General features: G+C 40.0%; 1 protein-coding gene across 4 annotated transcripts in view; it reads left to right on the forward strand.

Annotated features, from left to right (window-relative positions):
* The window catches only part of LOC150080020 (caprin-1-like), a 248,578-nt gene that overhangs the window by 157,839 nt on the left and 71,985 nt on the right, over window positions 1-18,754 (forward strand). For all 4 annotated transcript variants that reach the window (XM_090382371.1, XM_090382373.1, XM_090382374.1 and 1 more), the window contains exon 7: window positions 7,545-7,734. In XM_090382371.1, the coding sequence (XP_090238497.1) occupies window positions 7,545-7,734 (190 nt within the window). The remainder of the gene's footprint in view (window positions 1-7,544; window positions 7,735-18,754) is intronic.

Consider the following 18,754-nt stretch of genomic DNA (forward strand, 5'->3'; position numbering starts at 1 on the left):
GGAATATATTATGCAAAAAGGATGGGTGGAACAGTACCAGGGTATGTCTTCCAGGGACAAAAGTTGATGACATAGGGTGGATATCTTTTAAGAGCACTAATGACATTAAGTGTAGGAGATCTGCGGATTTACTAAGCAAGTACAGGTCAATGCTGAAAAAAAGTCATGAGTTAGGGTTAAATTTGAAGGTATTTGCAATTCTGCCCAGACATGAGAGGAGGGAGTGTATGATGAGAGACTTGTCAATCAATTCAGCCCTAGAGAGAGATTACACAAGGCACAAGGGGTAGAATTTTTTTTCAGTGTGGTCTGTGCTTGCTAACAGAAGAGACTGCTTCTACAGGGATCGGATACACTTAAATAGAAAGGGTGCAAGAATATTTGCTGATGCTATCGAGGCAGTGTGAGGTGGGCAGGAAAACTGCTAGATTGGGGAGATTCACAGATTAAAAGATTAAAGGTAACCACAGGAAGAGGTGAAAGCGATTCTTGCGCTGCTTCTATTGTAATGAGCAGCAGCTTAGTGGGCAAGTTGCTGGGGATTTTATGAGCTGCTGGGAGTCATCATGGAACAAGTAAATACATGGGCTGTGTTAGGATAACTAAAAGTAAGAACAAGTGCATGTATGCTTGCATAACACTAATGCTAGAATTATAGTAAATAAAATTGATGAATTTGAAATGCTGATTAAGACATCAAAGGCAGATGTTGTTCGGATATCAGAGACATGGTGTCACACAGATATAAGCAGTGCAGAATAGGAATTTGGGGTTTATGTTTATGTCACACAATACATACTCAATATTGCACTGTCCACCCGTGTCAACTGGATTCACTTCTTTAGATTTTGTTTCTTAACTAACAGCATAACCCCTGGAGAAGGGGAAAATGAGAGTAGGAGTATGTTATAGGCCTAATGAGTCTGATGAGTACAATGAACACTTGTGCAGAGAAATAGAATGGGCCAGTAAATCAGAATGTCTTGAAATGGGGGATTTTAACTTTCCAGATATTGACTGGAACTTGGGTTGGTCACTCACGCGCTAGCAAGATTTTGTGGATTTATTGGAGGATTGTTTTCTACAGCAACATGTTCGAGGGGCAACCAAAGGGAGTAATACCCTTGATCTGATTATCAGCAGTGATTATTCATGCATTAAGAATTTGCAGATAAAGGAACCACTAGGTGACAGTGATCACAGTGTAGTGATATGAGATTTACTGAAAGATGTAACTACCATCAAGGTTAAATGGAAGGATTTTTGTTTTCGTAAAGGTGACTAGAGTAGTCTCAGACAGTTTTTAAATTCTATACATTGGGATCAACTGATGGTGTTTAAAACGGTGAATTCTAAATTGGAAGCTTTCAGGGACTTAATCTTGGAGGCTACTAGACTTTTCATGTCAACTAAGAAATGCGGTTCAAGGTTCATGCCTAAATGGATGAAGGATGAATTAATGAGGCTCGTGGGAGAAAAGAAAAATGCATGGGATGCATATAAATTATCAGGCGACACAGAAGCCTACAGCAGATTTAAGCTAGTCTGTTACAAAGGAGGTTAGGCAGGCGAAGGCTTATTAAGAGAAATCTTTGGCAAAGGATGCAAGGAAAAATAGCAACGTGTTTTTTACTTATGTAAACTCTAGAACGAAGGGGATGGATCAAATTGGTCCACTTAACAGAGATGGTTTGACTATTGAAGATCCTGCTCAATAGCTGCTAAACCAAATGAGTAATTTGCATCTACATTCACACGTGAGGAGTTATTCAAGGAGGGCAATGCAAGAAGTTTATAGTAGTAGTAGTAGTAGTAGTGGCATGTGATGCAAGAAAGCAAATGTATGAGCTTATGCAGCATCAGCCAAAAAAAAAAAATCACACCATTCCCTCCAAATGCCTGTCCAGTTCCTCCTTAAATTTATTCAACCTATCAACTTCCACAACGACAGATGATGGAAGTTTGTTCCAGCAATTAACCACCTGCTGGCTAAAGGAAAATTTCCATGCATCTATTCTAGATCTGTCATTTCTTAATTTGAATTTATGCCCCCTTAGATTCGTAATCTGAACAAGTGGAAGGATCCCATTCAGCGTGCTCAACCCATTCAAGGCCTTATATACCTCAATCAGATCACTGCGCAGGTGCCTAGTCTCCAGCCACTGCAATTTGCAGAACTTAAGCCTCTCTTGGTAAGAGGATCCCTTCATTCCCCTCACCAATCTTGTTGCCCTTCTCTGTACACGCTCAAGTAAATCTACATCCTTCCTAAAATGAGGCCTCCAGACCTGTATGCAGTACTCAAGCCGTGGCCTGACCATTGCCTTATACAGAGGGATAATCACCTCCTTTTCCCTGCTAGCAAAATTCCTATATATCATTGACAAAACCCCATGACCTGCCCTGGCAGCCTGTCTGCATTGCTCAAAAAACTTCATATCTGCCTGCACAATTACTCCCAGGTCTTTTTCATTTTCTACCACCTTAAGTGTAGTACCACACAGTTGGTACGTTTCTCTGGGGTTACTTCTACCCATATGTTGTACTTTGCATTTGTCAAGGTTAAACTTCAGTTGCCACTTCTTAGCCCATCTGCCCAAATTATCTAGATCCTGTTGCAGTAGCACACTGCCATTACTGTCATTAACAACCCTGCCAACCTTTGTATCATCTGCAAACTTCAACATTAAGCCTGATATACCTTCATCAATATCATTGATAAATATACAAAACAACAGTGGACCTAACACCGAACCCTGTGGGACTCCACTAATAACATTAGTCCAAGAAGAGCAGCACCCATTAATTACCACCCTGTGTCTTCTCCCACTCAACCATCCTTTTATCCACTATAGCAACTTACCCTTAATACCATTCTGCTCCAATTTGTACAATAGTCTTCCATGCGCAACAGTGTCAAAAGCTTTCCTGAAATCCAAATATATGATATCAAAATTATTTTTCGCATCCAGTTCCTTTGTAACCACATCATAATATCCTATCAAATTTGTCAAACAAGACTTTCCCTTAACAAACCCATGCTGTGTCTGGATTATTGCTGCAGTCTTGTCTAGATGATCCTGCAATGCATCTTTAACCAGTGACTCCATTATTTTACCCGGAACAGAAGTTAAACTAACTGGTCTGTAATTACTCGTGTCACCCTTCGATCCTCCTTTGTGAATTGGGGATACATTTGCACATCTCCAGTCCATGGGAACCTCCCCTGAGTCCAAGGATGCTCTCATAATTATGGCTAAGGGTTTGCTGAGTTGCTTTGCCGCCTCCTTTAATATAACTGGATAGATCCCATCCACCCCAGGTGCTTTTCTTACATTTAACTTCAACAATTTCTCTTCCACTTTGCTCTCGTTTATTACAAAATCATTAAGTATCTTGCTACAATTTGATAACCTTCTGCCATTTTCAAACCTTAATAATTCCTCATGTGTGAATGTAGATGCAAAATACTCATTCAGTTTGTTTGCTATCTGAGCAGGATCATCAACAGTCGAACCATCGATGTCAAGTGGACCAATCAGATTCATCCCCTTCCTTTTAGAGTTTATATAAGTAAAGAAATCCTTGCTGTTTTTCTTAGCATCTTTTGCCAAGGATTTCTTGTAATCTGCCTTCGCCTGCCGAACCTCCTTTGTGACCTAATTACAGATTAACTTATATCTGCCATAGGCTTCTGAGTCGCTTGATAATTTATATGCATCCCATGCATTTTTCTTTTCTGTTACGAGTCTCATTAGTTCATTTGACAACCATTTAGGCCTAAACCTTGAACAATATTTCTTAATAGGTATGAACCTTTTAGTAGCTTCCACGATTAATTCCTTGAATGCTTCCCACTTAGAATTTACTGTTGGTAACATCGTCAGTTGATCCCACTGTACAGAATTTAAAAACTGTCGGAGACCACTGTACTCGCCTTTACGAAAGCAAAAACCCTTTCCTTTACCCCTGATAGTAGTTAAATCTTTAAGTAAATCCCACGTCAGTACACTGTGATCACTGCCACCTAGTGGTTCTTTTATCTGCAAATTCCTAATACATGAATGATCACTGCTGATTACCAGATCAAGAGTATTACTTTCTCTGGTTGCTTCTCGAACATGCTGCTGCAGAAAACAATCATCCAATAAATCCACAAAAGTCTGACTAGTGTGTGAGTGCCCAACCCACAAGTTCCAGTCAATATCTGGGAAGTTAAAATCCCCCATTATAAGACATTCCGATTTACTATCCCACTCTATTTCTCTGTACAATTGTTCATTGTACTCATTCAAGTCTAACAGGGAGATAAGTGATTTTGTAATAACTGAGAGCAAAGTGGAGGAGAAATTGTCGAAGTTAAACATAAAAAAGGCACCTGGTGCAGATGGAATCTATCCAGTTATAATGGAGACAGCAAGGGAAGTAAGCAAACCCTTAGCCATAATTATGAGAACTTCCTTAGAGTCAGGGGAAGTTCCCAAAGACTGGAGATGTGCAAATATATCCTCAATTCACAAAGGGGATTCAAAAGAAAACACAAGTAACTATAGACCTGTTAGTTTAACGTGTTCCAGGGAAAATAATGGAATCACTGGTTAAAGAAGCATTGCAGGTCATCTAGACAAGACTGCAGTAATAGTTAAGACACAGCATGGGTTTGTTAAAGGGAGGTCTTGTCTGACCAATTTGATTGGATACTATGATGTGCTCACAAAGGAACTGAATGCCAAAAATAATTTTGATATCATATACTTGGATTTCAGGAAAGCTTTTGATACTTTGCACATGGAAGACTGCTGTACAAATTGGAGTAGTATGGCATTAAGGGCAAGTTAGTGCAATGAATAAAGGGGTGGGTGAGTGGGAGAGAGCAGAGAGTGGTAAAAAATGGACACTGCTTTACGTGGACTAATGTCATTAGTGGAGTCCCCCAAGGTTCAGTGCTGGGCCCATTGTTGTTTTGTGTGTTTATCAATAATATCGATGAAGGTATATCAGGCTTAATGTCCAAGTTTGCTGATGATACAAAGGTTCGCAGGGTTGTTAATGACAGTAAAGACAGTATGCTACTGTTATAGGATCTAGAAAAGTTAGGCAGATGGGCTGAGAAGTGGCAGCTAAAATTTAACATTGACAAATGCATAGTACTCATAATGGGTAGCAGTAACCGAAGAGAAATGTACCAACTGTGTGGTACTACGCTCAGAGGCCAAATTGTAATGGCCAGACAACTGGGTCAGAGCATATCCAAAACGGCACGGCTGGTGGGATGCTCATGGTTAGTCACTGTTAGTACCTACTGAAAGTGGTCCAAGGAGAGGGAACCCACAAACCGCTGGCAAGGTGTTGGACGACCACGGCTGCTCGAGGTGAGCAATGGCTCTTCCAGATTGTGCGTGGCAACAGAAGGATGACTGTGGTGCAACTCGCTAGTAATTGGAATGCTGGTTATGGGGGTAATGTGTCACGACACACAGTACATCGAAACCTGCTGAAAATTGGGCTGCGTAGCCGCTCCGAGTGCCCATGCTAACCACAGTTCACTGGCAACAATGCCTACAATGGGCAGGCGAGCATCAAAACTGGACCTTGAGTGATTGGAAGAAGGTTGTCCGATGAATTGCATTTCCTCTTGCACCATGTGGACTGCTGGGTACATGTTCATCATTTACCTGGCGAAGTGATTGTGCCTGGATGCACCGTGGGGTTATGTCATTCTTTCGGCGATGTTCTGCTGGGATATCCTAGGTCCAGTCATCCATGTGCCAAGCACCACATACATCTACCACCTACCTAAACATGATCAGCAATGATGTTTAGGTAGGTGGTATGTCTACCACCTATCTAAACATCATTGCTGACCATGTACACCCTTTCATGGCAATGATCTTCCCCTCTGGCAGTGCCATCTTTCAGCAGTATAATGCGCCATGCCACACCGCCTGGATTGTTTGAGACTGTTTCGTGGAACATGAGGAAGACACCCAGGTATTGCCCTGGCCTCCAAATTCCCTAGACATCAATCCCATTGAGCATCTGTGGTTTGTGTTGGAACAGCAACTCCAATCTGCAGTGTCTCAACCAAGGACTTCACAGGAGTTAAAGGATCTGCTGGTTATGTGTTGGTACCAGATACCACAAGACACATTTAGAAATCTTGTAGCATCCATGCTTCGCCGGGTACAAGCTATTTTGGTTGCATGTGGTTAGTCAACATCATATTAGGTAGGTGGTCGTGATGTTTTGGCACATCGGTATATATATGACTCAGTGAAATCCAATCTATAGTTTTGCTGATGATAGCACATTATATTCCACTTTCCAGTCTGAGCAACCCTGCTTTATGCAACGAGCTTCAACTTCTTAAATACTAATCTTTGGATAATTCAGCTGGTTATCATATTTCTCATAACAGAGTTACACTCGTGCTCATCTTTTGACAAAACTCAGATTTCGAGAAGCTCACATTTATTGGGGATCCAGTGACTTTCTATAGATGGGTCAAGGTCATTTGTTAGCTATTCTGCAATGCAGTCATTCTACAGTTCCACTCCTCATCGTAAACTGCCTGTCTCAGAAACTCACTTATTTACTCAGAAACTTATTGCAAGTAAACTTATTACACTGTAATCTTTCTTGGCATTGGCACATCACAAATATTCCTCGGCATTAAAAAAGAAAAAAAGAAAACAGTTTCTTGTACACTGTGTGTTACTTTTCTTCTAAACATCTACTATATACAAATCTCAAATGTGCTGTAACTTGGAATATTGTTCCCCCCCCCCCCCAAAAAAAAACCTATCTCCTAGACTTGTTCAAAATAAAGTATTCAGATTAATTACCAAGCATGGATAGGTTAAATAATCAGCTCCCTTCTCTTACAAACTCTCTCCACTCTCTCTGTGTTATAATAGATATTCAGTTTATGCCATATCCTTTCTATAGATATTTCCATGAGCATTGTTCTTTCAAATTGGCATCTATAATTTAACCACTCTCTTCCAAACCGGTCCAACCACATGGCAGTTAAATGCAAATTTACCACACTAACTTTCCCTCTTCCTCATTTGTTACTTATAATTGTTTTTGTTCTTTGGAACAACTTTCCATCACATGTATTTCTTGAAAATGACAGTATATACAGAAATTCAAGTCTAATGGTAAAAAAATACTTTCTCGTGTCCTTCAACCTGTATACAATACAGATTACTATAGGTTTTGCCTTTCATGGGGGCGCCTCCGTAGCCAGGTGGGAAGGAGCAGCAGTGCGTAGCACACGCTTCTTGATTAGACCGGGGTTCGAGCCCGTCACCACCAAATACGGAGGATGCGGAAAGGTCAAGGAATGACCACCGCATATCCCGGAGCAATATGGCCTTAGTTGCTAATGCTCCTAAAAACCAACCAAACAAACAAACAAACAAGCCTTTCATGTTTGAGTTTATCATAAAAATGATGATGATTTTTAAATAAAAAACTTGAGAAATGTATTATAGGTAAATGTAAATCACTGGCTTAAGAGCATCTTTTCTATCTGTTAGCAAGAAGAGGAAGTGCTAATGATGCAGTCAGCAGGAGGAGATAGAGCACCACTAGATCGGTCATATTTTCCACCTAGCAATGCAGCAGGGGCTGCCTTACAATACAGTACTCATACACGTCCTCTTCAAGAAGTCCTTCCAGTACAGGGTAACTTCAACTTTTTGCAAGAGTCCCAGATTGACTTAGAGTGTAAGTGGGTAATATTTACATATAGATTTTTTTTTTAATTTCACATTATAAATTGGTGTAATGTAATACTTCACTTAAGTAGTTAGCTTATTTTCTTGATTTGGAGGTAAATTTTTATATTCTAATGCTTTTTTGAGGTTAAATTTAATTTAATGTCTTAAAAATATCTAGCAGTTATTTGGGAGGTGATAGGGAGGGAGGCAACTTATGCTTTTTCTGCACAGAATGTTGCTATTTTATTTCATTAGTAAGTTCGTTTTAAGATGCATTAAGGTAAAGCTGGAATATTCCCAGGAGTAATCACTGTAAAAATTAGCATTAAAACTGAGAAGATATGTAATATTTTTAGTGCAAGAATCTGTTTTGTAAAAAACACCATAACTACCTTCTCAAAAATCTGTTCTCATCAGTGTACTTTAACCCTTTGAGGTTTAAAGTATGCTGATAGCCTGATAAGTACATAAACTATAACTTATGCCTAGATACTTTTCTCAAGGATGAGTCATATATATGGGGATGTTAAGTTTTCAAAGTCATTTAAAGAAGCTCATTATAATAATGTATAACATTTATGTGTGGATTGTCTTAGTTTTCTAGCAAGTGTTGCCATCGCTTATCTGTGTTTCCAAGTAATGGGACACAGTTTATTATAGATGACAGCATCTGTTATCCATTTGGACTTACAAAAAAAGCCAAAATTCTGAAATTCAGAGCCGAATGATGATTAAATTGAATCAACTGAGAAATAATTTAAAGTAATATAATATAAAAAATTAAATAATTTAAAACTTTCTTATTTTAATTTATTTCATTTTTGACAATTATTTAACTGTTGGGCAATGAAGTTGCAATAGGAGTAGATTAATATTTAAAAACATTTATGTACCAAATTTTCATGTCTACAAATTTCAGAAATTCCACAAAGAAACTTTCTTCACAGAACCTGTCACTATTGGCATATGAAGATAGCATATATCTTCATATGCTATCTCATTTCCATTCCAGTTACATAAATGACAATGTGTATTTGCAGATTATACCAAGAAGCATACTTTTATAAAATATAAAGACCACAGTTTCTCCCATCCTCAGTGAGACTCCACTTGATGGGGCTGGTAACCTGGGAAAAGGAAAGGAGCAACAATGGATTGCAGTGCATATCCGCCACTAGAGCCAACAGGATCTCAACATACTTACACCCTTAGAATGGAACACTATCTCAGTTTTCCGAAAAGAATGAGAATGGATTCTAACAAATTCTCTGAGTAGTGCAGATGGGCTGCCAGAGCAGGTCATGGAGTTATGACAATGATATATAGAAACTTTGCTGGCAGAGACAAGGAGGTTATTATCCCTTTGTATAAGGCAACGGTCAAACCACACCTTGAGTACTGTATACAGGTCTGGAGGCCTCATTTTAGAAAAGATGTACAGTTGCTAGAATGAGTACAGAAAAGAGAAACAAGATTGGTGAGAGGAACAAAGGGGTGTGCTTATGAAGAAAAGCTTAAGTTCTGCAAGTTGCAGCATCTGGAGACTAGGCACCTGCAAGGTGATCTGATCGAGGTGTATAAGGCCTTAAATGGTTTGAGCAGGCTCAATGCTGACTACGACTCCCAACAGTCCTAGGAGTCTCGATTGTCTTGCTTCCTATGATGCTGCTAATTCCAATAGAAGCAGTGCAGAAATCACTTTTGCCTCTCCCTGCGCCCACTGTTAACCTTTTAGTCTGTGTATCACCCCCGAGCTAGCAGTTTTCCGACCCACCTAACACTGCCTCAATAGCATCAGCAAATATTTTTGCACCCTTTCTATTTAAGTGTACTCCATCCCTGTAGAAGCAATTTCCTGTCAAGAAGTACAGACTAGGGTGAAAAAAATTCTACCCCTTAAGCCTTGCACAATCTCTCCTGGGCCGAATTGATAGACAAAGCTATCATCATATACTCCCTACTATCATGTCTGGGCAGAATTGCAGACACTTTCACATTCAACCCTAACTCTCAACTTTTTTTCAACATTGACCTGTACTTGTTGAGTAAATCTGCAGATCTTTTACTCAATGTCATTAGTTCCAACGTGTACAACAATATCACCTTTTGTGCCCTTAAAAGATGATATCTGCTCTACAAAGTCAACTTTTGCCCCTGGCAGACATACTCTGGTCCTGTTCCACCTATCCTTCTTGCATGGTATATTCTCCGTCTCCCTGACAAATAGTGTCACCAACAATACCTAGTTCCTTTGGGACCAGTGCATTCTACCTTGGAGATTGCCTCTGTGTTGCCTGATGCACAGAATCTGCCATTGAGCTGGGCAGCTGAGAGCTTGATGGCCCCCTCATATTAATTTCTTTGAGGGCATTTACCCTACACCTCAAGCTCTCATAGATGCCCATCAGAATGCTGAGTTGCACCTAATTTCTTGACACTCTAGGCATCTAGCACACGCAAAGACATCCTCCTTGGCCAGTCATGTCCTGTTTTAGGAAGTTCAGCAAACATTTCACATTTCGCACATTTTTTGAGACTGTGGTGCATTGAAGAATGGCCCCCTTCGTTTTTCCCCCAAGTTACAGCGCTCACTAGTTTGTGATCTTTGCTTCGCAGCTCTATTCTGGGTCATGATTTCTGCTTAAATACAGTTTAATTAAATTTAATAATATTAACAAATATTTTTGATTAATTGATAATACAGATTCCTAATATAGTGCTTCGTATTACGTTATACCTTACGCTATCAGTTCAAGATATATACATTATGCTATTTCTTATCAATTACAGTATGGTGGCTAGTTATTATTATTATTAGCCATATGGTGCAAGGAAGCCTGGTGCTTTTGCTTGTGCAAGGAAGCCTGCACAAGCAAAAAAAAAATTTCTGAGTTACCCTGAGAGTCATTTCTTCCAAAAGTCACTAGTTAAATTCAAAATAAGAAGCTAATGAACGCTACTAAACCTATTTAATATCGTTGTAAAACACAATATAGTATGTTAGTTAACAAAGAATACGGTAAAACTATTAAAATATACTTATCCCTTTACAGCATGCAAATATCCCCCGACTGTCAGTAGATGTGCAGAAATTTCCTTTAGCCAGCGGATGGTTGATTGGTGGAACAGACTTCCATCTTTTGTTGTGGAAGTTGAAAGCCTAAATAAATTTAAGGCTGAGCTGGACAGGCATTTGGAACGAATGGTTGGGGTAAAATGGGAAGGGTTTTTTTTTTTTTTTTTTTTTCTGGCTGATGCTGCATAAGCTTGCTTTATTGCATCATATGCCTCTACTAATGCTAATGCTGACCCATGTATTTACTTGTTCCATGATGACTCCCAGCAGTCCTTGAAATCTCCAATACATCGCTTTCAAGGCTGCTCTGCCGTTCATTCCAATAGAAGCATTTAGTGCCAACGTGTAGTATCACCCTTTGTGCCCTTAAAAGATTATATCTGCTCTACAACATCATCATCCTATTCCACCTATTCTTTTTTCACAGTATATTTCCCATCTCTCAGACAATAGTCACAGACAATAACTGCCTCCTGTGGGTCCAGTGGATTCTGCCCTGAAGGTTGCGCTTGCCGCTATGTTGCCTGATGCACAAGAGTCAGCTCTGGCGTTGAGTTGGGCAGCTGAGAGTTTGATTGCCTTCCCCCCCATTTCAATTTTTTTCGAGAGCATCTAACCCTAATCTTCAAACTTTCAGACGTCCATCAGAATGCTGAGTTGGCACCTAATATCTTGAAACTGTGCACCTAGCACTCACACAAAGACATCCTCTTTGGCTAGTCGTGCCTTGTTCCATAAAGTTCCACAAACATTTCACAAGTTCCACATTTTTTTAGGCTGTGGTGCATTGGAGAATCGTCCCCTTCAGTACTCCCCCGAGCCACAGCACTCCCACTACTTTGTGCACATTGCTTTGCTGCTCTAGTCTGTTGCATGATTTCTGCTTAAATAGATAATTAATAATGAAAATTAATTAATTTATTCCTAATTAAAACTGTAGGACACATAAAATAGGCATAAGTAAATTTGAATTTTATAAATATCACAAAACGTTATGAATCTGTTAAAATCAGTGCATAATAGAAATGTTTGCAGTACTTTAAAATATACAGAAAAATTTATGCCATCTCATGAGATGCACCACCTGACATGGTTTAGATCTCCATAGATCACCTGACATAGTTAAGTGAAAAATGGTGACACCATTAGCAAGTGTGCTCGTTGGTGTAACTGATGTGACATTATGCTCAAGTCTATTTCTTTCAATAGACAATGTATTGAAATTAAAATTACCAGATAGAATTTAACTTAATTTATTTGGATTTCAGAAAAGCATTTCACTCAGTGCTCCATGAGACATTACTCTATATGCTGAAACATGTTGGACTCACAGGAAAAATTCTTAGATGGATTACAGTCACTGGAGGACAGAACACAGAATGTGATGTCAAAATTTGCAGATAATATCTCAGCAGAATAGTTAATAATCAGTGCCAAGCAAGGCTTCTTGGTCAGAAAATTTGCAGCTTATTTTTAATGTAGCAGAATGGTCAGAAAAGTCACACATAGGGAATGGCTACCCCAAAATAACCTGTACGCTTAGTAGAGTTGAATTAAAAACATTAGAGGAAGGAAAACATTTGGAAGTTATAGTATGGCCAGGCATGAAGTTCTGCACCTATTGTAGACATGCAGGAAGGGAAGCCCTTGATTTATCATACATTTGATTGTTGACACAATGTCATAATCCCATTGTATGATAGTTGTAAACCTGCACTTGGAATACCATGCTGAATAACACACCTAACACATGTGGAATACCACACCTAAAGAAAGACATTGAGCTTCTTGAAAATGTCTAAAGATGGGTAATACCACCTGGTGAGATCAGCAAAGGGATGTCCATATGAGGAAAGCCTTTGTGTGCTGCAGAGTTAGGTAACTAGGTACCTTAGAGGAGACCTGAACAAGGATGAAATTTTCACTTATAAATGATTCCAGAACTAGGGCCATAAATTCAGATTTCAGTAGGGTAAGGTTTAGACTGGATTACAGAAGCTTTCTTTTAGGCCCATGAGTTATCAATTACTGGAAGAAGTTACCTCCAGGGGGATATTGAGGCTGACTGCATCTTAGGGAAATTCAAAAGTCAACTCAATATCGAAGGGCAGAAAAAGCTTCGGGCTTTCTTGCACCATGTGGCTAATACTACCAGTATAGTATTAAAATAAGTAAATACCAGCTTTCATCATCCATTCAACAAAGGTTATCAAAATGTCTAATTCTTAATTCTTAGCAGTGAAAATAAAAATTCTTAAAGTAAATTCTTAAAGAGAGCCTTGTCGATCAATTCGGCCCTGGAAAGATTGTGCAAGGCTCAAGGGGTAGAATTTTTTTCAGCCTGGACTGTACTTGTTAACAGGAGAGATTGCTTCTACAGGGATGGGATACACTTAAATAGAAAGGGTGCAAGAATATTTGCTGATGCTATCGAGGCAGTGTTAGGTGGGTCGGAAAACTGCTAGCTTGGGGGGAGACAAAGACCAATAGATTGACAGTAGCCACTGGCAGAGGTGAAAGAGATTCTTGCACTGCTTCTATTAGAATGAGCAGAAGCCTGAAAAACAAGATGCATGGTATTTCAGAGACTGCTGGGAGCCATTGTGGTACAAGTAAACACATGGGTTGTGTTAGGGTAGCTAAGAATAGAAACAGGTGCAGGTATACTTGCGTGTACACCAATGCTAGGAGTTTAGTAAATAAATTTGATGAATTTGAGGTATTGCTCAAAACATCGAAGGCAGATATTGTTGGGATATCAGAGACGTGGTGTCACACAGATATAAGGGATGCGGAACTGCAATTTGGGGAGTACAACGTCTACAGAAAGGATAGACAGGATAGGAAGGGGGGAGGTGTTATGCTATTAGTTAAGAAACACATAAAAACCAAGGAAGTGAAGCCAGTCGACATCGCTGGACAGTGCAGTGTGGAGTCAGTTTGGTGTGACATAAACATTGGGAGATCAAAATTGAGAGTAGGAGTGTGCTATAGGCCTAATGACTCTGATGAGTATAATAAGGAACTGTACAGGGAAATAGAATGGGCCAGTAAATCAGAGTGTCTTATAATGGGAGATTTTAATTTCCCAGATATTGACTGGAATTTGGGGGCTGGATACTCACACACTAGCAGGGCTTTTGTGGATTTATTGGATGATTGTTTTCTACATCAGCATGTTCGGGAGGCAACTAGAGGGAGCAATACTCTTGATTTGATTATCAGCAGTGATTCTTCATGCATTAAGAATCTGCAGATAAATGAACCACTAGGTGGCAGTGATCACAGTGTGCTGAAGTGGGATTTACTCAAAGAGGTAACTACCATTAGGGGTAAAGGGAAGGGTTATTGCTTCCGTAAAGGCGACTACGATGGACTGAGACAGTATTTAAATTCTATACAGTGGGACCAACTGATGATGTTACCAACAGCAAATTCAAAATGGGAAGCATTCAAAGAACTTATCTTGGAAGCTACTAGGCTTTACATACCAACTAAGAAATATTGTTCAAGGTTTAGGCCAAAATGGATGTCAGATGAACTAATGAGGCATATGGCAGAGAAGAAAAATGCATGGGATACTTACAAATTAACACATGACACAGAAGCCTATGATAGATACAAGTTGATATGCAACCAAGTTACAAAGGAGGTTAGGCAGGCGAAGGCAGATTACGAGAAATCCTTGGCAAGGGATGCAAAGAAAAACAGCAAAGAGTTCTTTACTTATGTAAACTCTAGAAGGAGAGGGATGAATCAGATTGGTCCTCTTGATATTGATGGGTCAAGTGTTGATGATCCTGCTCAGGTAGCTAACAAACTAAATGAATATTTTGCATCGACATTCACACATGAAGAGTTATTCAGCGAGGGGAATGCCAGAGGTGTATTCAACTCTAGCAGTAAGTTACAGAATCTTGAAATAACTGGGAGTAAAGTGGAGGAGAAACTGTTGAAGATAAACACAAGAAAGGCACCCGGGGTGGATGGGATCTATCCAGTTATATTAAAGGAGGCAGCAAAGGAAGTAAGCAAACCCTTAGCCATAATTATGAGAGCTTCCTTGGACTCAGGGGAGGTACCCATAGACTGGAAATGTGCAAATGTGACCCCAATTCACAAAGGAGGATCAAAGGCTGACACAAGTAATTATAGACCTGTGAGCTTAACTTCTGTTCCAGGAAAATTAATGGAGGCACTGGTTAAAGAAGCACTGCAGGATCATTTAGACAAGACTTCAGTTATAGCTCAGACACAGCATGGTTTTGTTAAGGGGAAGTCTTGCCTGACCAACTTGATTGGATACTATGATGCAGTCACAAAAGAACTGGATGCAGGGAATAACTTTGATATTATATACTTGGATCTTAGAAAGGCTTTTGATACTGTTGCACATGGAAGACTGCTACACAAATTGGAGCAGAGTGACATTGGAGGCAAATTACTGCTATGGATAAAGGGGTGGTTGAGGGGGAGAAGACAGAGTGGTAATTAGCATTTAGCATTAGCATTAGTAGAGGCATATGATGCAAGAAAGCAAGCTTATTCAGCATCAGCCAAAAAAAAAAGAAAAAAAAAGAAAAAAAAAAAAAAACAACCACTACTCCCATTTCACCCCTCAATTCGTTCGAAATACCTGTCCAGCTGAGCCTTAAATTTGTTTAGGCTATCAACTTCAACAACAAGCGATGGAAGTCTATTCCACAAACCAACTGCCCGCTGGCTAAAGGCGAATTTCCGCACATCTATCCGACATCCGTCCTTCCTCAATTTGAATTTATGCCCTCTCAGGTGATTATTCTGAGCAAGAGGAAGAATTCCATCGGCATTGAGCATGCTCAAGCCATTCAAAGCCTTGTACACCTCTATCAGATCACCTCGGCGATGCCTAGTCTCCAGGCTCTGTAATTTGCAAAACTTAAGCCTTTCTTCGTAAGAGCAACCCTTTGTTCCATTCACTAATCTTGTTGCCCTTCTCTGTACTCGTTCCAGCAGCTCTACATCCTTCTTGAAATGAGGCCTCCAGACCTGTATACAGTACTCAAGGTGTGGCCTGACCAATGCCTTATACAAGGGAATAATCACATCCCTGTCCCTGCTAGAAAAATTCCTGTATATCATTGACAAGACACCATGAGCTACTCTTGCAGCTCGTCTGCACTGCTCAGAGAACTTCATATCTGCCTGCACAATTACCCCCAGGTCCTTTTCATTCTCTACCACTGTCAGCGTAGTACCACAGAGTTGATACGTTGATCTGGGGTTACTGTTTCCCATATGTAGTACTTTACATTTGTCAATGTTAAACTTCATTTGCCACCTCTCAGCCCATTTGCTCAACCTTTCCAGATCCTGTTGCAGCAGCATAGTATCAGTAGTGTCCTTAACAACCCTGCCAACCTTTGTATCGTCTGCAAACTTGGACATTAAGCCTGATACACCATCATCAATATCATTTATAAATACAGAAAACAACAATGGACCCAACACTGAACCCTGAGGAACTCCACTAATAACATTAGTCCACGTTGAGCAGTGTCCATTGATTACCACTCTCTGTCTTCTGCCACTCAACCATCCCTTTATCCATAGCAGCAATTTGCCTCGAATGCCACACTTCTCCAATTTGTGCAGCAGTCTTCCATGCGCAACAGTATCAAAAGCCTTTCTAAGATCCAAATATATAATATCAAAGTTATTCCCTGCATCCAGTTCTTTTGTGACTACATCATAGTATCCAATCAAATTGGTCAGACAAGACCTGCCCTTAACAAACCCATGCTGTGTCTGAGCTATAACTGAATTCTTGTCCAGATGATCCTGCAGTGCTTCTTTAACCAGTGCCTCCATTAATTTTCCTGGAACCGAAGTTAAACTAACAGGTCTATAATTACTTGTGTCAGCCTTTGATCCTCCTTTGTGAATTGGGGTTACATTTGCACATCTCCAGTCCATGGGTACCTCCCCTGAGTCCAAAGAAGCTCTCATAATTATGGCTAGGGGTTTGCTTACTTCCTTTGCTGCCTCCTTTAATATAACTGGATAGATCCCATCCACCCCGGGTGCCTTTTTTATGTTTATCCTCAACAATTTCTCCTCCACTTTCCTCTCAGTTATTAGAAAATCATCTAGCTCACTGCCAATGTTTACTTCACCTACGACATTCCCCTTCCTGAATAACTCCTCATGTGTGAATGTAGATGCAAAATACTCGTTTAGATTGTTAGCCACCTGAGCTGGATCCTCAACTGTTGAACCATCAACATCCAGTGGACCAATCTGATTCATCCCTTTCCTTCTTGAGTTTAAATAGGTAAAGAACTCTTTTCTGTTTTTCTTTGCATCCTTTGCCAAGGATTTCTCATAATCTGCCTTTGCCTGCCTAATCTCCTTTGTGACTTGGTTACAGACCAACTTATATCTATCATAGGCTTCCACGTCACCCATTAATTTGTATGTATCCCATGCATTTTTCTTCTCTGCCATATGTCTCATTAGTTCATCTGACAACCATTTAGGCCTGAACCTTGAACAATATTTCTTGGTTGGTATGTAAAGCCTGGTAGCTTCCAAGATTAGTTCCTTGAATGCTTCCCATTTTGAATTTGCTGTTGGTAACGTCATCAGTTGGTCCCACTGTATAGAATTTAAATACTGTCTCAGACCAGCATAGTCTCCTTTACGAAAGCAAAAACCCTTCCCTTTACCTCTGATGGTAGTTACCTCCTTGAGTAAATCCCACTTCAGCACACTGTGATCACTGCCACCCAGTGGTTCATTTATCTGCAGATTCCTAATGCATGAAGAATCACTACTGATAATCAAAAAAAGAGTGTTACTCCCTCTAGTTGCCTCCCGAACATGCTGGTGTAGAAAACAATCATCCAATAAATCCACAAAAGCCTTGCTAGTGTGTGAGTGACCAACCCACAAATTCCAGTCAATATCTGGGAAATTAAAATCCCCCATTATAAGACTCTCTGATTTACTGGCCCACTCTATTTCCCTGTACAGTATCTTATTATACTATCAGAGTCATTAGGCCTATAGCACACTCCTACTCTCAATTTTGATTTACCTATGCTTATGTCACACCAAACTGACTCAACACTGCACTGTCCAGCGATGTCAACTGGCTTCACTTCCTTGGATTTTATGTGTTTTTTAACTAATAGCATAACCCCTCCTCCCTTCCTATCCTGTCTATCCTTTCTGTAGACGTTGTACTCCCCAAATTCCAGTTCTGCATTCCTTATATCTGTGTGACACCACGTCTCTGATATCCCAACAATATCTGCCTTTGATGTTTTGAGTAATACCTCAAATTCATCAAATTTATTTACTAAACTCGTAGCATTGGTGTACACGCAAGTATACATGCACCTGTTTCTATTCTTAGCTACCCTAACACAACCCATGTGTTTTCTTGTACCGCAATGACTTCCAGCAGTCTCTGAAATATCCTGCATCTTGTTTTTCAGGCTTCTGCTCATTCCAATAGAAGCAGTGCAAGAATCTCTTTCACCTCTGCCCGTGGCTACTGTTAATCCATTAGTCTTTGTCTCCCCCCAAGCTAGCAGTTTTCCGACCCACCTAACACTGCCTCGATAGCATCAGCAAATATTCTTGCACCCTTTCTATTTAAGTGTATCCCATCCCTGTAGAAGCAATCTCTCCTGTTAACAAGTACAGTCCAGGCTGAAAAAAATTCTACCCCTTCAGCCTTGCACAATCTTTCCAGGGCCGAATTGATCGACAAGGCTCTCATCATATACTCCCTCCTATCGTGTCTGGGCAGAATTGCAGACACTTTCAAATTCAACCCTACTTCACGGCTTTTTTTCAACAGTGACCTGTACTTGTTAAGTAATTCCGCTGGTCTCCTACTCTTAATATCATTAGTGCCAACGTGTACAACTATATCACCTTTTGTGCCCTTAAAAGATGATAT

The sequence above is a fragment of the Mastigoproctus giganteus genome, chromosome 10, assembly GCF_048544385.1.
Source record: "Mastigoproctus giganteus isolate SK-2022 chromosome 10, ASM4854438v1, whole genome shotgun sequence".
NCBI lineage: Eukaryota > Metazoa > Arthropoda > Arachnida > Uropygi > Thelyphonidae > Mastigoproctus > Mastigoproctus giganteus.